This window comes from Euleptes europaea, chromosome 1 (assembly GCF_029931775.1).
Source record: "Euleptes europaea isolate rEulEur1 chromosome 1, rEulEur1.hap1, whole genome shotgun sequence".
Taxonomy (NCBI): Eukaryota; Metazoa; Chordata; class Lepidosauria; order Squamata; family Sphaerodactylidae; genus Euleptes; species Euleptes europaea.
In genome coordinates this window covers 27,958,526-27,982,029 of record NC_079312.1, presented here as the reverse complement: position 1 = coordinate 27,982,029, position 23,504 = coordinate 27,958,526, and the positions used below count along the sequence as shown (strand labels likewise).

The 23,504-nt window shown below is 46.0% G+C and overlaps 1 protein-coding gene across 1 annotated transcript; it reads right to left on the bottom strand.

Annotated features, from left to right (window-relative positions):
* Positions 1-17,034: 17,034 nt before the first annotated feature.
* On the bottom strand, positions 17,035-23,126 carry LOC130474428 (zinc finger protein 1 homolog). The gene is made up of 5 exons (XM_056846038.1): positions 22,653-23,126; positions 21,270-21,396; positions 20,391-20,528; positions 18,983-19,105; positions 17,035-17,939 (listed from the first exon to the last, which is right to left on the bottom strand). Exons 1-5 carry the CDS (start codon positions 23,124-23,126, stop codon positions 17,035-17,037), a joined length of 1,767 nt encoding a protein of 588 aa, XP_056702016.1.
* Between the last annotated feature and the right edge of the window lie 378 nt (positions 23,127-23,504).

The window sequence follows — 23,504 nt, the reverse complement described above, 5'->3', positions numbered from 1 at the left end:
AAAAATGCCGCAAAATGGCTTTTTTTTTGTTTTACAGCATATGGGAATCAGCTTAGGAAGAGGCACCACTGCGCAGCTTCCCCACCCTCCCTGTACGCCGTCAGCTCAGGAATGGGCTGTAAGAGTCTAAGTACACACATGGCTGTGTGGTCTAAGTACTCAAATATAGCAGTATATGAGAGGCAAAGTGGCGAGAAGCCTCTTTCAAGATGGTGCACCCATGTTGCTCCATGACTAGGGTTGCCAACTTCCAGTACTAGCTGGAGATCTCCTGCTATTACAACGGATCTCCAGCCGATAGAGATCAGTTCAGCTGGAGAAATTGTCGCTTTGGCAATTGGACACTATAGCACTGAAGTCCCTCCCCAAACCCCACCCTCCTCAGACTCTGCTCCAAAATCCTCCCACCGGTAGCGAAGAGGGACCTGGCAACCCTATCCATGATGCAAAGTTTGAACATTCAAAGAAAGGCACCCATTGGTTGAAAACCTCTAAACATGATGCCGGAAGCTTGAACCAAGAGCTCCTTTACAGGCTCAGAGTGTAAATTCAACTTCTTTCTGTTTTGATATCTTACTGTTGGAGTTAGGGTTGCCAGCTTCATGTTGGGAAATACCTGGATATTTTGGGGATGGAGTCTGAGGAGGGTGGGGTTTGGAGAGGGGAGGGACTTCAATGCCATAGAGTCCAATTGCCAAAGCAGCCATTTTCTCCAGGGGAACTGATTTCTATCGCCTGGAGATCAGTTGTAATAGCGGGAGATCTCCAGCTAGTACCTGGAGGTTGGCAACCCTATCCAAGACTGATAAATATCATCTGGGGGTTGGTAACCGTAGTTGCAGCACTTCTAGTGACTGGAGCTTGGCATTTGGAAAGGTCTCTTTTTGAGTTGGCAGTTGCATGGAGAACAGGGTAGGGGAAGTATCGAAAAAACCTGCGCATGTATCACAATTCACACATGCCACTTAAAATCACTATTTCTTCAGCTTAGTGTGCACATATGAAGACAGTCAGTTGTAAATTAAATCAAAAAGAGTAAATGTTTAATCCTGATGCGTAAAATATAGACAGTTGCAAATGAGTGTGTTTGGCTTTCTGAATGATTGATGGCGGAGTAACTGCACTCCAGTCTCTTACGCTTTAACACACAAAATGATAAGGAAAGATGGGCAAATTTAAAGTTCGCGTGTTTAGTTAGAAGCAAGCCTCGCAGAGTTCAGTGAGATTTGCTTCCAGGTAAATTTACCTTGGCTTGCAACCTGTTTACAGCTGTGATGGTCTCCCAACAAGAGCCCATGTTAGGATAATGAAGCAATGAAGACAGGAAGCTTCCTTATGCTGAATCAAGCCTATCAAGGTTAGTATTGTCTACTCAGACTGGCAGTGGCTGTCCAGGGACTTTCACATCGCCTGCTACTTGATCCTTTTAACTGGAGATGCCAGGAATTTAACCTGGGATCTTCTACATGCCAAGCAGATTTTCTACCCCTGAGCCACAGCCCTTCCTCAATGGAAGAATTTACTTTTAAAAACAAATGAGGAATATCTACTTTTCCATTTAATTTTTTTATCCTTGAATGGCCGGTCTGAGGAAGAGTTCTAGGCCATCAAAAGCTTGCATAGTACCTTGTAAAGACATGTTGGCTCCAATACAAGTATTGTATGGATCTTTTCTTTTTTTTTGTAATGGGCTGACTGTTGTCTAATTTTGATCTTTTTTTAGATACTTGATTTAGATGCTTCCTGGAAGCAGATCTATTAAAAAAATTAATATCATTCCTAATTAGGAATCTGGATTAACCACCACCCTATATTTTCAATCACTGTTGCAGAACCGAAACTACATTTATACACGGAACATGCATAATGGGCATTGGCAGATCTACGGTACATAGCACTCTAATCACTCCAGTTACGGGTTTAAAAACACTGTGTACATGATCAGAGGTTTGCTTTGCCTGGCCCTGTGTTCGCTATAACATTACTTCTGAGTGTTCTTCCTATATGTTTGGGAAGTAGTTAGGTCAGCCTTTGGTTTAAGCCTTTTGTCACTCTTAACCTGGTGGCTTTATCATCTAAATATGCTAATGAATTCTGATTGATGAATACTTCCTTTGCCTATCCTCCAAAGCTTTCCAAGAACACAATTAGAATCCGAATACCAATTGAATGGCTAGGCAGTGGCCATAGTCAGGACAATTATGGTGGAAATTTCTAGAGTTTCAGGTGTGGAGTTTGCTTGATCCCATAAACTAGGCTCTATGTAAGTTAATACACATCTGTCTCAGCCACCCCATTTCCCCCCCTCTGGGTTGTGAGGAGGGTTTGCTGAGAGAGGAGTTAATTTGTTTGATTGTATGATAACCCGCATTGGGCACATTGCTGGAGAGGCAGAATATAACTGTTTCTGATGGATCATGCTGCTAAAAGGTTATATCATGAAAGATATTTTATTTAGTGAAGACCTTGCCTGTCTTACCTTATGTAGACCTTTCATTGCTTTGCGGCATCTTTTCAGTGCTTGTAGTTTGATCCAGACGGAAGTTGGTTTCAGGTAGCCAGCTCCAGATTGCCTCAGCCTTCCATCCTTCCGATGTCAGTAAAATGAGTACCCAGCTTGCTGGGGGTAAAGGGAAGATGACTGGGGAAGGCACTGGCAAACCACCCCGTAAACAAAGTCTGCCTAGTAAATGTTGGGATGTGACATCACTCCATGGGTCAGGAATGACCCGGTGCTTGCACAGGGGACCTTTACCTTTACCTATAGTGTGTCATAGCCAGATTGCCCTCACATCCAAGGGAGGTATCTTAAGATACCGTACTCTGATAGAGTATGTGGTGCAGCTAGTGTAGATACTCTGTATCACGTGACTTTTGAATGCAACTACTTTACTGAGACTAATCTACCATTGCTGTGATCATAAAATGAAGGAGTAGAGAATGATATAAACCATGCTGGGGCCCCACTGGAGAGAGTGACTGCCCCCAAAACCACTCAGTAGGGTTGCCAGGTCCAATTGCCCAATCCGGCCATTTTCTCCAGGTGAACTGATCTCTATCTGCTGGAGATCAGTTGTAATAGCAGGAGCTCTCCAGCTAGTACCTGGCGGTTGGCAACCCTAGCTTCATCAGGGGATTCTCTATAAAGATTTCTTTATAGAAGCTTCCTTGACGAAGCCATACGCAGAACAAGTGGAGATCTAGAAGGGATAAATAAACTCTCCACCTTGCACCTTTTCGTCTTGTCATCCTCTATCAGCTTCCATGTTTCTCCCCACTTTGCTGCCTTCATTCCCAAACCAAACAATTTGGGGGGGGAAATCACAATCAAAGAGTGTTCATATCCTATGTGGATGGGAAGGAGTGTTGAGGCCCCATCCACCTCAGTGTCATTTTCCTTGTCTTACCCCACACAGCCTCTTCCCTAGGCTTGCCAACCTCCAGATACTAGCTGGAGATCTCCTGCTATTACAACTGATCTCCAGCCAATAGACATCAGTTCACCTGGAGAAAATGACCACTTTGGCCATTGGACTCTATGACATTGAAGTCCCTTCCCTCCCCAAATCCTGGCCTCCTCAGGCTCTGTGCCAAAAACCTCCCGCTGGTGGAGAAGAGGGACCTGGCAACCCTACTCTTCCCTGCCCCCAAACACACAAATGGAGAACTTTTCAGGCTTTAAGAAGATATCAGGAGGATTTTGGGGAGGAGCCTGAGGAGGGAAGGGTTTGGGGAGGAGAGGGACTTCAATGCCCTAAAGTCCAGTTGCCAAAGCGGCCATTTTCTCCAGAGGAACTGATTGCTATTGGCTGGGGATCAGTTGTAATAGCAGATCTCCAGCTAGTACCTGGCAGTTGGCAACCCTACACTGTAATCATGTTTGGCGGCTCAGCTTCGCATGTCTGTGCCTTCTGATATTAGGTGGGTGGCAACCCGGGAGAGGGCCTTCTTGGTCATGGCACCAGAACTCTCTCCACAGGGTGATAGTCTGTCCTCTTCTGCTGGCATTTTCTGCCAGTGGATGAAGACTTATTTTGTTTCATTTGGCATTCCCTCAGTGATACCTCCTTCCTCACCAATGTATTAATTGCTATTCTTTAAGGTTTTGTATGTATTTAACTCTGCTTTTAATAGTTTAATGATGTGTGTGCTTTAGGGGGTTGACTTTAATGGCTTTAAAAAGTGATTTCATATATGTCTTGGTTAGCCACCTTGATGGCCCTTATGAGGGCAGAAAGGCAGGGTACCTATTTTGTAAATAATAAATAACATCTGCAGAAACCCAATGATTTTTTTTTGAATTGCATGCAAAAAGGCAACTAAAGAACTTGCTGCTAACAAGGAGATATTGATAGTATAATCCCACTTTATTAGTATGTTAATAAGTAACTTCTTTTTCTTGCCCAGTTGGGAAATCTCTGACACACAATCCAAGTGTTGGGAAAGTCACAGGGTCTCTCCTTTGTAACGAAAAGGGGGAAAGTGTTGTCATATTTTCATCTCAAGGTCCTTCTCAAGTAAAGATCTGCCTCTCTCCCTTGTTCGTAGGATTGTTGTAGGCAAGGCATTTCTTTAGACCTCTGGGCTTCTCAGCACCCTTCATGGCAATGTCAGGTGGAAGATGGGATTTTTTCACAGACCGGCTATGTCTTCTCTTCCTTCTCCCCTTCAAGAGATGATTCATGCTGGGCCCAGGGAGAAAGGGAGTGATACTGAGCTAATATCGAGGGACGCCGGGCTTGTTGACAAACAAGCACATGACAGATTGCCTGGACATCCTTTCGTTGACCTCATAGCGCAGCTCCTTGGCACTGAGGGTGCTCATCTGGCTGTAGAGGGCTTGTGAGGGGACTGGATGGCTGAAGATGTATTGCTGCTGCCCCTCTGGCCACAACTGGGTTGTCAGGGCACATTGTTGCGGAGGATACATGGTGGCTGTCCATCTGGTCACAGTTGGCTTGTAAGGCCACGCAGATACCACGGGCACGTTGAGGCTGTCCATGGTGCCACATGGGCCTTGGGAGGAGAAGTAGTCGCTGAGGAAACACTGCTGCTGCCCAACTTGGTTAGTGAGGAAATAGCGTTGCGAAAAGACTGCATTTTCATTGTCCTTGACTGGGTGGAGTGCCTTTCCTTGGCACAGCTGCTGCAGTATCTTAGACACAAACACATTGGAAGACTGCTTTGGCTTCCTGGCCTTATTCTTTCGCTTGGCTGCCTTGGTCCTCCTCTCCTGTTTCGCTTGTTTGGGCTCTTTAGGCAGTTTCTGGTTCAGTTTCTTCTGAGGCTGGGCCTTCTTCGGATCTTGGGGATCAGCCATCATTTCAATGCTCTGTACCTCCTTCCAGCTGTACTCCTTACTGATGAATGCCTCAGGACTGGGCCCACCCGAGCTATTATATATTGTCTTGTATTCAAATGAGGGACCACCTCTTTGCCCTGTGATTGGGTGGCTGGAAAAAAGCCCAGTTTGTGATGTCAGGACAGCAGCCAACAGGACCTCATAATATGTCTTTGTGAGATGTTCATCCCTGTCATATGTAAATTTGGAGATTGTGACATCAGACATAGGGGGGGAAATGATAAAGCAGAAAGGCTGCCTTAAAAAATAAATAAAACAAATATAGTAAGTACTATCCTACTGCTAGTTATTGGTGGTGGAAAGTGCTGTCTAAAACCCCCAATTTCCTCCTGTCAAATGGGATAAACGGTTTCCCCTCCTTTATCTTTTCACTGAAACTCAGGTTCCCTTAACATTCCATGGCTACTGGAGGGCAATGAGCATGCTCAGTGCTAGCCATGCGCTGTGTGTGTGTGTTAAGTGCTGTCAAATCACTTCCGACTCATGGCGACCCTATGAATGAAAGTCCTCCAAAAGTCCTATCTTTGACAGCCTTGCTCAGATCTTGCAAACTGACGGCCGTGGCTTCCTTTATTGAGTCAGTCCATCTCTTGTTGGGTCTTCCTCTGTTCCTGCTGCCTTCAGCTTTTCCAACATGATTGTCTTTTTCCAGTGACTCTTGTCTTCTCATAACGTGACCAAAGTATGACAGCCTCAGTTTAGTCATTTTAGCTTCTAGGGTCAGTTCAGGCTTGATTTGACCTATGACCCACTGATTATTTTTTTTGGCAGTCCACGGTATCCGTAGCACTCTCCTCCAATACCACATTTCAAAGGAATCTATTTTCTTCCTATCAGCTTTCTTTGCTGTCCAGCTTTCACACCCATACATAGTACTAGGAAATACGATGGCATGAATTAATCTAGTCTTGATGGCCAGTGACACATCCTTACACTTCAAAATCTTTTCTAGCTCCTTCATGGCTGCCCTTCCTAGTCTCAATCTCCTTCTGATTTCTTGGCTGCAGTCTCCCTTTTGGTTGATGGTGGAGCCAAGGAATAGAAAGTCTCGAACAATTTCAATTTCCTCATTGTCAATCTTAAAGTTGTGTAATTCTCCTGTAGTCATTACTTTTGTTTTCTTGTCTGGGTATTTTGCCCTTCTTAGTGTCTAAATTATTTTTTCCCTGCAGACTAATATTTTTGGAGCTTGATAATCTATAGAAGATCCTTGATGATTTTACAAACACTTTTGGAGTGTTTTTGGGATTTTGAGTGAGTCTAATCTGTACCATCACAATATGGCTGCCTTGGGAGGGCACGGCCAATAGTAACATGTTGGAATTTCCACACACTGTTGGGAAGGTTCAAAGTTAAATATAATTCCATAGGTGCAAAGTCAATGCTTCATGGGCTCACTCGAAGCACTTCCTGTACCAAGGACAAGGAAGAAAGCCCAGGTCATCTTGCTTTGAAAGAGAGACTTTTTTTTTCCACAGCGCACTTCATTTTAATCTAAAACTAAATCTAAAGTTCAGTATCATAAAAAGATATCAAATACATTCTGAATAAAAACAAAAAAGTGTGTGTTTTTACAAAGATAAAAGATATTTGCATTTTGGTTTACCTAGCCCTTACTTTTCAAATCTGTACTATGACATTCTGATTTGATTTCTATGAAGTCTTCCAGGCATTAGTTCAGCGTGCAGCTATATAGAGAAGAAATTATAAAAATGCAACATTTCTATTCCCAATTAAGAGCTTTCCAAACAGTCAGAACATAATTATCACGAGACATGCTATACATTGTTCTGTGCATCTCCATTTCAATAAACTGAAGAGATCACTGCTCATGGGTACAAACCCAACTGCCCACTTCACATTTTTCTGAGGCCAGCAGTCCATCTATCCTCTGAATTGATAGCTCTGGCTCCTTATAATTTATTGCTGTTGAAGGTCTGAAGCTTGAGTTCTTTGCTGTGTTTTGTTCTTGCTGCTGTGAAGTCCACATCTGCAAGCCCTTATTTCCTAAGGCCCTTCAGGAAAGGGGTGGGGGGAAAAATCCCACCACTGAATGACAGGAGAGACATTTTTTGTTGCAGTTTCCAAAGGAAGGAGCAGTTTTGTTCTCTGAGAGGACATAGGGAAATTTAGAATCATAGAATCAGAGTTGGAAGGGACCACCAGGGCCATCAAGCCCAACCCCCTGCACAATGCAGGAAATTCCAAACTACCTCCCCCCTCCACATGCCTTGACCCCTACTTCATCCCCAGCAGATGCCCAAGATGCCCTCCCTCTCATCATCTGCCTAAGGTCACAGAATTAGCATTGCTGACAGATGGCCATCTAACCTCTTCTTAAAAACCTCCAGGGAAGGAGAGCTTACCACCTCCCGAGGAAGCCTGTTCCACTGAGGAACCGCTCTGACTGTCAGAAAATTCTTCCTAATGTCTAGACGGAAACTCTTTTGATTTAATTTCAACCCGTTGGTTCTGGTCCGACCTTCTGGAGCAACAGAAAACAACTAGGCACCCTCCTCTATATGACAGCCCTTCAAGTACTTGAACATGGTTATCATACCCCCTCTCAGTCTTAACATACCCAGCTCCTTCAACCTTTCCTCATAGGACTTGGTCTCCAGACCCCTCACCATCTCTGTTGCCCTCCTCTGGACACGTTCCAGCTTGTCTGCATCTTTCTTAAATTGCGGTGCCCAAAACTGAACACAGTACTCTAGTTGAGGTCTAACCAGAGCAGAGTAAAGCCATACCATCACTTCGCATGATCATATTTGCCAAGCACAGAGATATAAAAGATTCTGTATCCATGCCAAGCCGACAGTGCATAGCTGTGATTACCTGCCCAGGATAAGCTCAGGGGTTTGCTAGTCTGTCAGTTGATAGGAGCATCTTGTTTTTTTAAAAAAATCCATTCAGTTTTACCCTTTGAATTTTATCCTGAAGAGTCAAGAAGCAAGCAGGTGCCAGAAGATGTAATAGTGGGTGCTGCCTGGGGGCTTCATGGTGGGGATTCCTGCTCTAGAAGAAGAGTTGGTTTTCATATGCCGATTTTCTCTTCCTTTCAAAAGCAGAATCACACCGGCTTACAATCTCCTTCCCTTCCTCTCCCCACAACAGGCACCTTGTGAGGTAGGTGAGGCTGAGAGAGCTCGAAGAGAACTGTGACTAGCCCAAGGTCACCCAGCTGGCTTCATATGGAGGAGTGGGGAAACCATCTCCATTCACCAGATTAGAATCTGCCACTCATGTGGAGGAGTGGGGAATCAAACCTGGTTCTCCAGATAGTCCACCACTCTTAGCCACTACACCACACTGCTATGGAAGGGGGAAATTTGTGTGGAAAAACAGCTGCCAGGGAAAAACTTGAGCACTTCGTTCCCCTCTCCTTTACCAAGGGTCATTGAGAGAGGTTGCTTTGCAGTGTCTTATGCCATCCCTTAAGTGTGGAAACAGGCAAAGGCCACAAGCAAATTGTTCACCTGTATAAATGTTTCAAGTCCTCCACTTACTTTTCACATGCACTGGCCTAGGACTCTGCGTCATTAGAGGCCACCCTCTGAAACAGCCATTTCCTCCAGGGAAACTGACCTCTGTAGTCTGGAGATCTGTTGTAATTCAGGGACAATCCCAGCCCGCACCCGGAGGATGGCACGCTAACTGGCCCAACAGCTTATAGCACAGTCTTTCTTGAGGCTTGGTATATGAGTGTGAGCTGGCTCATGGCCATCAGTAGATGTACAGGTGTGGGTACACCTGGAATCCCAGCAAGCGCTTTCCACACAGTTGGATGGTACGGAATTGCAAAAGCTGTCTGGTTTGTTTTGAATATCCACATTTTGATTTTGTTTCTCTACCATTTTGAGAAATGAAGCCAAGACCCTTGATTTTCACTCTTTCATTATGTGGCCTCCCCAGTAAAATAATACATCTCAGTAGTTAGTACTGGCACTCCACGATACCTTGGACTGCCAAAAAAACAAATCAGTGGGTTATAGGTCAAATCAGGCCTGAACTGACCCTAGAAGCTAACATGACTAAACTGAGGCTATCATATTTTGGTCACATTATGAGAAGACAAGACTCAGTAGAAAAGACAGTCATGCTAGGAAAAGTTGAGGGCAGCAGGAAGAGAGGAAGACCTAACAAGAGATAGATTGACTCAATAAAGGAAGCCACAGCCCTCAATTTGCAAGATCTGAGCAAGGCTGTCAAAGATAGGACATTTTGGAGGACATTGATTCATAGGGTCACCATGAATCGGAAGCGGCTTGACGGCACTTAACACACACAGTTAGTACTGGGATGTATGAACCATTGGTCTGACTTTTTATAAGGCAGCTATGTGTGCATGTTTAAAATACTGTCCATTTTAAAGAGTGTTTCATGTTATAATGGTTTGGCAGAAGGTGACGATAAGGTCGAGAATAGTAGAACCATAAATAACATCTGCAGAAACCCAGTAATTTCCCCATTGCACACAAAAAGAAAACGAAAGAACTAAAGAGAAGGCATTGATTGTAAAATCCCACTTTATTAGTATGTTAATAAGTAACTTCTTTTCCTTGTCCTGCTGGGAAATCTCTGGCACACAATCCAAGAGTTGGGAACTCCTGCGGAGACAAAGGGTCTCTCCTTTGTAACGAAAAGGGGGAAAGTGTTGTCATGTCGTGCTTTCATCTCAAGACGTTCCTGTCCCTCGTTCATAGGATTGTTGAAGGCAAGTCATTTCATTAGGTCAGTGGGTTTCTCAGCACCATTCATGGTAATGTCAGGTGGAAGATGGGATTGTTCACAGGCTGGCCACGTCTTCTCTTCCTTCTCCCCTTAAGAGATGGCTGAGGAGGAAGGGAGTGATGTTGACCTAATATCTAGGGACGCCGGGCTTGCTGCCATACAAGCCCATGACTGATTGCCTTGGCATCCTCTCGTTGGCCTCATAGTGCAGCTCCTTGGGGCTGAGGGTGCTCATCTGGTTGTAGAGGGCTTGTTGTGAGGGGGCTGGATTGCTGAAGATGTATTGCTGATGCACGTCTGGCCACCGCTGGCTTGTCAGGGCACTTTGTTGTGGAGGACACATGGTGGCTGACCATCTGGTCACAGCTGGCTTGTAAGGCCACACTGATACCATGGGCATGTTGAGGTTGTCCATAGTGCCACGTGGGCCTTGGGAGGAGACGTAGTTGCTGAGGAAACACTGCTGCTGCCCATCTTGATTGGTGAGGAAATAGCGTTGCGAAAAGACTGTATTTTCATTGTCCTTGGCTGGGAGGGGTGCCTCTCCTTGGCACAGCTGCTGCAGTATCCTAGACACAAACACACTGGAAGACTGCTTTGGCTTCCTGGCCTTATTCTTTTGTTTGGCTGCCTTTGTCCTCTTCTCCTTTTTCTTTTGTTTGGGCTGTTTAGGCAGTTTCTGTTTCTTCTGAGGCTGGGCCTTCTTCTGATCTTGGGAAACAGTCATTGTTTCAATGCTCTGTACCTCCTTCCTGCTGTACTCCTTACTGATAAATGCCTCAGGACTGGGCCCACCCATGCTATTATATATTGTCTTGTATTCAAATGAGGGGGCACCTCTTTGCCCTGTGATTGGGTGGCTGGGAAAGAAAACCCTTTGTGATGTAGCAGAGATCAGCCAGCCCAGAGGATGCTTGTAATATGTCTTTGTGAGCTGTTCTTCCCTTCCCTGTACATATTTTGAGCAGGTCTTGCTCCCAAATAATCATGTAGCCAAGGACCAAACCAGAGAAACTGCTGAAAATGACAGTAGCTTCTACTGTCCAAAAAATTGCAATTACCAGGTGCACAGGAGCCTAATTCTGATTGGAACCCTGGTACAAGAGGGAGTTGTCTTAAGCCTTACTTGCATGCCGTTTTTCCAACCTGAAATTGTTCTGGGGAACTGCCATTTGTCCTGTTGGCCATCATATGGCTACCATTGTCTCAATGAAGTTGGAGACTCATGTGCTGTGGTATCGGGTTTTAAAGATAACCAAGCACCAAAAAGTCAACGTAGAAGCAGTCGTCACAGCTCACAAGTCCCTAGTAAGACTGAGGGAAAATTGGATGCCCTAATAACATGTTGAGATATGACGTTACCCCATGGATCAATAATGACCTGGTGCTTGCACAGGGGACTACTTTTACCTTTAATAACTACACTGGATCCATAGAGAACAGCATTAGGGAAAGGTGAACTAGAGGAAAAAATTAGATGTCACGGTCTCAGCCCTGGTGGTTAGCGGTTTAAACTATTTGTTCTATGAAATCACTGTCTCGTGTACTGGTTGGAAATATGGGCTGTCATGTCTTTGGTAAATTTAATTATAGGGAATAATTAGTATCTGCCTGAAAAAGCAGGCCTAAAGTAGATTCAAGCTTATATGCATGGCAACAGGGCAACCCCCCAAATATTCCTTAAGTGTTGTGATACCTAACGCAGTGCATTTAGGCACCCTGGTCTCTGCCAATGTATTTCCTGGTGCCAACTTTCATCTCTTCCTCGAAGCAAGGAGCCAATCCTGGCTTCCTCCACCTCAGCGGAGCAGGAGGGCTTTAGAAGAGGAGAGGCATCACCTTTGTACTGGCAGGGAGGGCCCCTTTGGAGACAGCTGCCTCCATCACAGTATGATGCTTGGCTTACAACCTCCCAACATTTTCTGATTGACTCCAACCCCTTTAACATCAATTTTGTTGTGGTGTCCATTATCTGTTCTCAAAAGTTCCATGCCCACATGTTCCATAAGGTTTGGTTCCCCTTAGCCCATACCTTCTTGTTGAATCTCCATGCCATTGACAAAGCTATCACAGTTATGCTCATTCAGCAAAAAGCCTCTTTGGCAGAGGAACTCGGTCAGGTGAATGCATGAACACATGAAGCTGTTTTCTACTGAATCAGACCATTGGTCCATCAAAGTCAGTATTGTCTACTCAGACTGGCAGCAGCTCTCCAGGGACTCAGGCAGAGGTCTTTCACATCACTTCCTTGCCTAGACCTTTTAACTGGAGATGCCGGGGATTGAACCTGGGACCTTCTGCATGCCAAGCAGATGCTCTACCACTGAGCCACAGCCCCTCCCCTGCCTGCCCAATGTCCTCTGAAAGGGTTTTCCAGAGGAATGGGACCACTGTTGAGAAGACCCAAGTCCAGGTCATGGATGATCTTCCCAAATATGAGCTGGCATTTCAAGTAAAAGCCACAAAGGAAGCTGTTGACATCATGTCTTTGTCATTTGAAGCTTCTTGATGTTTTAGACAAAAGGCATTTTCCTCATTCTCCCATCTACAATATGGGGATAATCATTCCAAACTATATTGCAGGGCCCAAAGCGACTTAATTATGTCTTTCTCCCCGCCCCCATTCTATTTTCATGACAACAACCCTGTGAGATAGTTTAGGCTGAGTGTTAGGAGGCCCAAGGTCACCCAGAGTTTTCATGACAGTGTGGGGATATTCGAACCCGCTTTTCCAGGTCCTCGTCTACCACTCTAACCACTACACTTTGCTGGCTCTCATGTCTTATGCTTCACAATTGTGCCTCTTTGGTGGAAGGGCTACATTGGATGGCTGTAAATATGCAGGAAAGGAATCTTTCATAGTTGGGCTAAGGCAATTATTCTAATTACACAGGGAGGTTTACTGTGTAGGGTTGTCCTGTTAGATGCTCTTGCCAGTAATTTGAAACAAGCCCCATCTCGGGTTAAAGTCTTCCAAGTCAGTGGATGGAGCTTTCAGGCAAGGTCAAGCTGGCTCTACCAGAAAGGGTTGAAAAGGGCAACCAAAATGATCAAGGAATTTGGAGCACCTTTCCTGAGGAAAGGTGGTGCCACTAGGGTTGCCATCCTCCAGGTACTAGCTGGAGATCTCCTGCTGTTACAACTGATCTCCAGCTGATGGAGATTAGTTCTCCTGGAGAAAATGGGCACTTTGGCCATTGGACTCTATGGCATGGAAGTCCTTCCCCTCCCCAAACCCTGCCCTCCTCAGGTTCCACCCCAAATCTCCATCTATTGCCTGGTGTTTAGCAACCTTAGGGTTACCATAAGCCAGCTGCGACTTGACAGCACTTTCCACCACCACCAAGTATTGCTTATATTTCAACTTTCCCCCAAATTTCTGTCCTCCCCCATGCGGCATCAAAATTTCTGGAAATTTTTCATCTCTAGGAAGGAGGCAACAACACCAGATGGCATTAGCCTCTGAACCTCGCTTTGGGGACCTTCCAGGTCATCTAGTTGGGCACTGTGAGGAACTGGCTGCTAGTCTAAAATGACCACTGTTCTAATCCAGGTGTTTTTTTGTGTGTGTGTCGTCAAGTCACAGACTTATGGTGATCCCTGATGGGGTTTTCAAGGCAAGAGACATTCAGAGGTGGCTTGCCTTTGCCTGCCTCCATGGCATGGCCCTGGTGTTTCTTGGAGGTTGCCTATCTAAATATAACCAGGGCCAACCCTGCTTAGCTTCTGAGGTAGGGTTGCTAATCGCCAGGTACTAGCTGGAGATCTCCTGCTATTACAACTGATCTCCAGCCGATAGAGATCAGTTCACCTGGAGAAAATGGCCACTTTGGCAATTGGACTCTATGGCATTGAAGTCCCTCCCCTCCCCAAACCCTGCCTTCCTCAGGTTCCACCCCCAAAACCTCCTGGCAACCCTATTCTGAGATCTGATGGGATCAGCCTGGCCTGGGGCTATATAGTAGGGATCTTTTTAATGTATTTGGAAATCAAATGCCAATCTCATTTTTGGTACACTTCTGTTTATTTTTTAATCAGTCACCTTGCAAGCTTAACAAATTTTCACAAATTCCAGGACAGAACACAAACACCACCAAGACAAATAAGTGAAGCAGTTATGGAGAGAAGAAGCTGAAGCAGATCAAACTCCCAATATGCTGCATTCCTCCAAGAGCAGGATCAGCCATGTGGCAGAGTGACTACAACTTTTCAGGAATCTTATGGCCGAAAAGATCTTAGCCCCACCCCCAAAACCTCTTGGTAGCGGCTGCGAAAGAGCAAGATTCAAATCCATTCTGCAATATTATTGCATGTTGGCTGTCTCTGAGAAAGTCATTTTCATCTGCCCTGATCCTTCTTTCCATGGTGGAATGCAAGGATAAATAAATAAGAAATGGTTAGCGGTCCCTATGCTGAAAAGTGCCATACTAATAACGAACAAGAAAATGGGAATAACAATGCCAACACACAGTGCAGGTTGGGAAAAACAAGCTCAGGTTAATGAGTGGATTTTAGGAGGACGTTTTGTGGCAGGGCCTATAATTACATCAAACTGTGTTGGGTTTTACGTGGTCTTTGGTTGTATGTGGCTTTGTAGACTACTGGATTTTTAAAGCAAAGTTTATGAAAACAAAGTCTGCCTAGTCAACTGCTTTGGACAGCTTAGGATCAAAGAACAGATCCCACCACAATGATTCAGGTGACATCACCCCATGGGTCAGGAATGACCCAGTGCTTGCACAGGGGACTACCTTTACCTTTCCCCCGCGACCTTAAGGAGTCTCAAAGTGGCTTACAATCACAATCCTTCTCCCCACAACAGGCCACCTTGTGAGGTATTTGGGGCTGAGAGAGTTCTAAGAGAAATGCGTCTGGCCCAAGGTAACCCAGCAGGGTTCAAGTGGAGGAGTAGCGAATTGAACCCAGTTCTCCAGATTAGAGTCTGCTGTTCTTATCCAGTTCTCTGAATTCACAGCTTTCTTTTTATTTATTTTTTAAGTGTCTAGTCCCTATTGCTGCAGAGATATAAGGGGAAAGGCATATCTCTGCAAGGATAGGTACTAGAGGTTTATTCTAAAGAATGAAAGCTGAGAATTAAGGGAACCTGATACATATATTGTTATAACACTGTAACTATTCAATAGCTGATTAAAAAAATAATGGTGGTAGGGATCGGGAAATGGCTGCTGTGTGGGCAGGACTGGGAAAACCCAAATTTTCCCACCCACACGGCAGCCATCCAGGCTTTGCAAAACTTTGGAGAAAGGCAGGTTTGGGAAAGGTCGTGGAAACCTGGAAGGTACAGCCTTGCACCACAGTGCGAAGAAGAAGAGGAAGAGGAGGAGGAGCTGTGACTAGCCCAAGGTCACCCGGCTGGCTTCATGGGTAGGAGTAGGGAAACCAACCTGGTTCACCAGATTAGCCTCCACTGCTCATGTGTAGGAGTGGGGAATCAAACCCAGTTCTCCAGGTCAGAGTCCACCGCTCCAAACCACCGCTCTTAACCACTACACCACGCTGGGACCACCAGGGTCATGTAGTCCAACCCCCTACACAATGCAGGAAAAGCATTGAAGCTGGGACAAACAAGCTGTGTGGGAAAAGCCCATATTTCTCACTGATTTGCTTTTCTGGTGCATATTCCTAGCTGTGTTGGTTATTGAAATCCGAAACATTTTTTCTATGCACATGGGAACATCTATAATGTTTCTTTTGAGAATGCAATCCCTTTGGGGGGAAAAAAAAGCAAGCAAACAAAAACAACCCCACCCTCTATGTCAGGGGTGGGGAACCTCAGGCCCGGGGGCCATATGCGGCCCCTGAGGACATTTTTTGTGGCCCTCGGGAGCTCCGGGGCCCTGCTGCAGAGGCGGGGCGCAGGGCGGCCCTCCCAAAGGGTGTTCCTGGCACCATGGCTTACAGCGGCGCTGCGGTGCCCTTTGGACCTCCTCTCGCCGACTGTCGGCTGTTGAGCAGCGAGAAAGAGGGGAAAGAGGCTGGCAGCTCCCGGCAGCAGAGCATGCATGCAGGAGCCGATCGGGCTTCAAGGGGACCCTTTTGTGGACTCTGGGGAGGAGAGGGCATGGAGACTGGGGCCCGGTTGCGTGGGGCTCTGTGCGCCGCCGGGTGTGTGTGTGTGTGTGTGTGTGTGGGCAGGGGAGGCTGGGGCCCGGTCGCACGGGGCCAGCGTGCGCGGGTGTGTGTGTGTGGGAAGGCTTTTCTCTCTTTTCTTCCTCTTTTTCTGTCACTCTTTCTCCTTTTCCCCCTCTCTTTCTCCCTCTCTTTCTCCCTCTTTTGTCTCCCTCCGTCCTTTTATTTCTTTCTCCCTCTCTCTCCATTTCTTTCTCCCTTTCTCCCTCCCTTTTCCTCTTTCTCTGTTTTCCTTCCTCCCTTGCCGATCGACTGTGGGCTGCGCCCCCATAGCACCTTGTTTGCTCGGGCCCACTGCTGGCTGCCCTTCCGCCTGGGAGGGGGGAGTGGGGGCACCCTGCAGGCCTTCTCTGTGTGGCCTCCCCTGGGTTGCCAACCTCCAGGTGGTGGCTGGAGACCTGGCAACCCTAGCCTCTTCCCCCCCCCGGGAGATCTACACCTGGTATGGCCCCTGAATGATGTCATAAATGTGCAAATGGCCCTTGGCAGGAAAAAGGTTCCCCATCCCTGCTCTATGTATTTGCACCTATGTGTACCTAGGTGTTCTATAGCAGTGGTTCTCAACCTTTTTCCTACAGTGGCCCCCTTTCGACCTTGTTTCCTTCCTGTGGCCCCCCTGTCTGACCGGTAGAAAGGTAGCTATTTAAATGTTTTGTTTGTAAATAGCCAAGGAACAAAGAAACATAAACAGCCACACAAAATGCACACAGCAATTTTCACCTGTGCCCCCCTTGGAATATCCTGGGGGCCCCCAGGGGCCATATGGCCCCAGGTTGAGAACCACTGCTCTATAGCACGTGAATTCTCTGGTGTTTGTTCTGTTGGGAGCAATCTCTGAACTTTTCCCCACCGTCAGAGCATCCATAAGGCTTTTCGTTGGTGTGGATTCTCTGATGCTTGTTTTTCTGAGAAATATCGCAGAACCTTTTCTCGCGGACGGAGCACACGCAAGGTTTCTCTCCGGTGTGGATTCTCTCGTGCTTGTTAAGATCTGATTTGTTGGCTAAGTTCTTGCCACACTCAGAGCAGGTGTAGTCTTTTTCCCCTGAGTGAGTCACCTGGTGTTTAATAAGATCAGAGCTGCAGGTGAAAGTTTTCTGGCAGGAGAGGCATTTGTAGGGTTTTTCTCCTGCATGGATCCTTTGGTGCTTATTCAGGCACCATTTCACCCGAAACCTCTTCCCACATCCTTCACATTCGTAAGGTTTCTCTCCTGTGTGGATCCTGTAGTGTCCGTGGAGGTGAGACTTGATGCTAAAACGTCTCCCGCAGTCAGGGCAGCCGTAAGGCTTCTCTCCTGTATGGACTCGCAAGTGGACGTTGAGGTTGGATTGCTGATCGAAACGTTTTCCGCATTCAGCACACGAATACGGCTTCTCTCCTGTGTGGATTCTCTGGTGTTTAATTAGGTTAGCACGCCGGTCAAAACTTTTCCCGCAAACCGAGCAGGGATAATTTCTTTTGGACACTCTTAACTGGGGCTTGCCTTCTGTGAAATTTCCTTTCCTAGTAGCTGAATATCCTTGTGTGAGTTCTGGCAATATTCCCTGGTGTCCTACTGACTTGATCTCAACTGCTTTGGACAGCTTAGGATCAAAGAACAAATCCCACCACAATGATTCATGTGATGGCCCTGCTGTTGCATCTCCCTGCGGAGGATTCTTACACCCGCTCATACTTTCTGACCCATCACCTGCAGGAATAAAGAAAATCCCAATGGAAATTGGTCAAAGAGAGCAAGAAGGCAAACATGACAGGAAATGCAAAGAGGACACAGAGCTTTGATTGAGGGAAGGAGATTTACCTGCCATTACAAAGGCAGCTAACTACCAGAATACGTGCCACAAGCAGCCCCGACTTTGAAGATCTGTGGAACAGCCAGATAGGGGGTTTACAAGGACTGAATGCCTGTCTGAGACTTAACGTTTTAAAAACCATGTTCCCTGAAAACTCAGCAGTAGTTCCTCGATGGGGAGATCCGCGATGGCAGACAACCTCCAAGGAAAGATGGTTTGCCACTACTTTTCTTCCTCTCTTCGGTGACCCACAAAGTTGACTCTGTGGGCAGTTTTTGAAATTTTGAGAACCAGTACATGGGTTTAATCACAGCCACCAGGTGGGGCACAACTGACCACAAAATGGCTTCCGTAGGCACTGCAGCCTATCAGAAAATAATAACAATAATATTAAGAGTTGGTTTTTATACCCTGATTTTTTTCTACCTTTAAGGAGTCTCAAACTGGCTTACAATTGCCTACCCTTCCTCTCCCCACAACAGACTTGTGAGGTAGGTGGGGCTGAGAGAGTTCAGCGGGAACTGTGACTAGCTCAAGGTCACCCAGCAGGCTTCATGTGGAGGAGTGGGGAAACCAACCTGGTTCACCGGATTAGAGTCTGCCCCTCATGGTTCTCCAGATTAGAGTCCATCGGTCTTAACCAGTGCACCATGCTGGCAGAAGGAGGAAGTTAGGATTGGCTCTTTGGTCTGGAGAAGAGGGAAGCGGAAGCTCTGAATCACATTGGCACGCACTACAGTGGAGATCATTGCTCTACATTGAGCAGTCAGATGAATGCTGAGTGTATCATGGGTGCGCTCCATAGAATGCTCCAGCCTGCTATTTCTTCTCACATATGGGAAGGGAGAGAGCAGAGGAGATTTGTGCCTGGTGTGACTCAACCATTTGCCCCTACCCCAGAGCAATCTCCTTACACCTGTTCCACACAGGCTGATCTCACCTGTGCAAGAGTCTCTCAGGCTGTTCTCATTCAGCATCTGCATCTCCTCTTCTTGTCCTGTCTGGACCATCAAGTCATATTCATGGGGAGAGGAAATCTTGTCTAGTTTGGTTGGTGGAAATGCTGGATCACAGAAAACAAACAAAATCAGAGGAAAGCGTTAGAAAACAAACCAGAACATACAAACTGCCACTGGGGATCTAACCAAACGTCTCTCTCTCATCCAGCATTTTGTCTCCTGCGGCGGCTGGGCAGATGTTTCTTGGCTGTCTTTATTTGGCCCTATCTCTGTGCTAAGGGGAAACATGCAAAAGAAGTGTGAATGTGGTCTATAAATCAGCTATAGGAGCCAAACGATTGCTGGGAATTTTCCGCTCTAAACTACCTTATGGTCAAAAGGAAAAGAACACAGTGTAAAAAATGAACATGCTTTTTACTGAAGCAGACCATTGCCTCTCTCTACTGTGACTGGCAGCGGCTCTCCATGGCCTCGAGCAGAATGTTTTAACCAGAGATGTCAGGAATTGAACCTGAGACCTTCCGCATGCAAAAGAGATGTTTCACTGAGCCACAACCACATCCTTTGTCTTTGCCTATTGTGGGAAAGTGTGTATACGTCTCCTGCCATTGCACTTTCCCACAGAGGATGTAGCTGCGGCTCAGTGGTAAAGCATCTGTTTTGCTTTCTTGAACTGAGTCGCTTCAAAAATTAGATGACCTTAGACCAATCCTGTCTCTCAGATGAAACTACCTTATAGGGTTGTTGTAAGGATAAAATGGAAAAGGGGAGAATGATGCTGGCCACCTTGAAGAAGGGCAAGATAAAAATGAGATTGATAGCGAAGTGGATGTTGCCACCCACGGCAATTTAAAACAGCCCAAGTGTCTTGGGTGTGACTGGTAAGTAACATCGTAAATCACTGATCATTTGTGATATTTATTATAGTCTCTTTACCTTTCCTACTCGATTCTTTGCTAGAATCATTTGAAAACACCTTAGTATATCTTAAACTTTTAATAGCTACACTTTTTGTTAAATACAAGTGACAATTTACACTTACATCCCAAAGTAGTTTACTTTTATCATACAAAAGTATAGGAATCATCTGCCACTTGTTTCTCTGCAAGTTGGTGTTCTATCTAGTTGCACTTGATTGAAAGGAGGCTATCCCACTGCAGAGATTCATGCAGAGATGCAACAAGCAGCCTCCAATGAGAGGACATCATTTATTTATTTAGAAAATGTATACGCTGCTTCTCCAGAGCCCTGTTTGAAATGTTTTACAAATATTCAATGTTAATTAAAATTATTTAAAATCTTAATTAAAAATAATGGCGGCAGCAATTGGTAGGTGTCTGTAGGTGGAGCATTAATGGCTAAAATAAATAAGTAGAGAAAGGCACTCACCAAGCTCAGTTACACTGTCACTTGTTACAGCAACTTTGGCAGTGATTTCCTTTTCATTTGGTTTTTGGATCTTTGTGATGTGTGGCTGTTCCTTATACCCAGGATAGAGAACCGGATCAGATGTTGCAATCAGCAGCTCTGGGATGAGGAAAAAGACAGGATGACAGGGAGGGAATGATAAGTTTGTGGACTAGCCATCTAAAGTGAGAATTACAGTAAGTTCAATGCAAGTTTATATTCAGTGTTGGCACAGAAAATCAGCCAGAAAAGGCAAGTCAGCCTGATAGATCGATCATTTTAATTTCCAGATGAAGGGATTAATTAGCTATCAAGGCGCAGAGTGGTAAGCTGCAGTACTGCAGTCCAAGCTCTGCTCACGACCTGAGTTCATGAGTTGGTTTCAGGTAGCCAGCTCAAGGCTGACTCAGCCTTCCATCCTTCTGAGGTCGGTCAAATGAGTACCGAGCTTGTTGGGGGTAAAGGGAAGACGACTGGGGGAAGGCACTGGCAAACCACCCCGTAAACAAAGTCTGCCTAGTAAACGTCGGGATGTGACATCACCCCATGGGTCAAAAATGACTCGGTGCTTGCACAGGGGACCTTTACCTTTTATCAAGGACCTGTTATTTTCAGGTAGCCTATCCTTGTTTCCCTCTATGATCCTATAGGCTGAACCAGTTGTATTGTACCAGTACCATACACTGAACACAGTCCTCATTTATTTGGGTAATGATTCACAGCCACCACATTTTTAAATTATCCCAAGTCAATCCAGGCTGCTGGTCGTGCGGCTGCCACAGCCCGCAGCAGCATTAAAAACCACAACTTCCAGGCACACAAAGCGTCATGTGAACAGGTCCTATCATGAAGAATTCTTACCCAGTGAAGCCATGTTCTCAGAATTCTCTTGCATGACGCTGTGATACAAATGCCTTTGATCCTCATCCAAAAGATCCCACTCCTCTTGGGTGAAATACACAGCCACTTCCTGAAAAGCCACAGGCCACTAGTAAAGAAAGCAAGCACATCATATATTTGACTCTGCTATTTTTATTATTAAACATGTATTTTAACAACAGCAGCCTAATCATAGAATCATAGAGTTGGAAGGGGCCGGACAGGCCATCTAGTCCAACCCCCTGCTTAATGCAGGATCAGCCTAGAGCATCCCTGACAAGTGCTTGGCCAGCCTCTGCTTAAAGGCTGCCAGTTAGGGGGGAGCTCACCTCTTCCCTAGACTAGCCACTTCCCTAGACTAGCCCTCTCTGGTCAGAGCTTAGAAGCTAAGCAGGGTTGGCCAGTTAGGACTTGGATGGGAGACCGCCAAGGAACATGGGAGTTGCTATGTGGAGAAAGGCGATGGCAAATCACCAATGAACATCTCTCGCCTTGAAAATCCCATGAATCAGTTGTGACTTGACAGCACACAATTATTATTAATACTTTACCAACAAAATTATAGTGGGTGCCATGATACCTTTATCTTAGATCAATGGATTGCAACATACGGATCAGGCCTCCCTGTTGAGCAGGAATAGTTGCTAAAAAAATGGCCGCTTTCTGATCTCTCTTCCCAAGTATGCCTGGACTGAGACAAGAGGAAGATTGCCAGCTTCCTAATCCGTGCCAATGTAGGAGGTTCTGTGACCTATCCACTGTGTTGTTTGTTTGTCAGTACCTGGGGCCAATAAGACAGTTGTCTGTTATGTAAGGTTAGTCATTCCAGAAGAGCAACCATGTTAGTCTGATGCCACAAAATCGAATGGAAGTCTAGTGGCGCCAGGGAAGACTAACAAAATTCAGTTCAGCATAAGCGTTTGTGAGTCAGAGCTCGCTTCATCAGATGCAGTGAAGAGTACATCCACTAGGCAGATACATTTATACTTAGCATTGTAAGCAATGGGTAAATAGGTGTGAGGGGGAGATGACAAAAGAAGAGGCTGGTTTGAAATAATAACCAATTGAAAGAGAAATCAACCCACAAAGTGTGTGGGTAAGGATGACTCCCCAAGGTTGACTCTGACCTGTGTGAGATGGGGAGAGCAGGATAAACATAAAATCTAAAGGAAAGTGCATGGTGAAATCAGACAGGTAGAACTACCTAACAACTGTAAAAAGTAGGTTATGTCTAGTGAGTGAGGAAACCCAAGTCTTTATTCAAGCCTAGGGGAGAGATACGTCATGTGCGAGCGCTTTCCTTTCCTAGGGTTTGAGAACACCAGCACAAAACATGCAGACGTGACCTCCTCTTTCAGACAATACCTGCTGCCCCAGGTAGGCCTCAGCCAGCAGAGCTGCCTCCTCGCTGCTTCTCGGTTTCTTGGCTCTCACCCAGGTCTGCATCCCCCATGGCAGCACTTGCAGAAACTGCTCCAGGATGATCATATCCACAATCTGTCCCTTGGTGCGGTCTTGCGGCCGTAGCCACTTCTGGGCTGCTTCATCCAGCCGGGACAGAGTCTGCCGGGGCGTTTCCGCCAAAGGAACGGTTCCCAAGCGAAACCTCATCCTGTTACTTTCTTCAGCGTCTCTGGGCAGAGTGGTGACGACCTCAGGGTGTGTGGCAATCAGATCTTCTTTGAGGGAGCAACAGGATTCTGGAGACTTTCTGGAGCCTGAAGAAAACATGGAGGGTACCCAGCCCATTCTAGTCCAGGTGCCAAAGAGATCCATCGGGCCAAAATGTCCAGTGTCTTCAGCCTGTTTCTGTGAAAGTGGAATCTTCTTGGAAGCCATTCTTGGAACTCTACAACCTGTGGGATGGAAGCAAAACAAGAAAACATCGTTGCCATACCCTTCTACCCTGGAACTCAGAGCAGCAAAAAATGGCTCTCCCACATTAGCCTCACAACAACCTTGTGAGGTAGGCTAGCCTAAGAGAAAGTGACTGGCCCAAAGTCACCTTTTTGACTCAGTGGAGATTTGAAATTGGATATCCGAGCTGTATTCTCAGAGACTAAGCACTACACCAATCTAAGCCAGTGTGTAGTGGTTAAGAGTGGTGGTTTGGAGCAGTGGACTCTGATCTAGAGAACCAGGTTTGCTTCCCCGTGTGAGCTCTAGCCCTGTGGCAAACCCATAAACAGATTCCAGCAGACAGCAAGTCCACGAAAG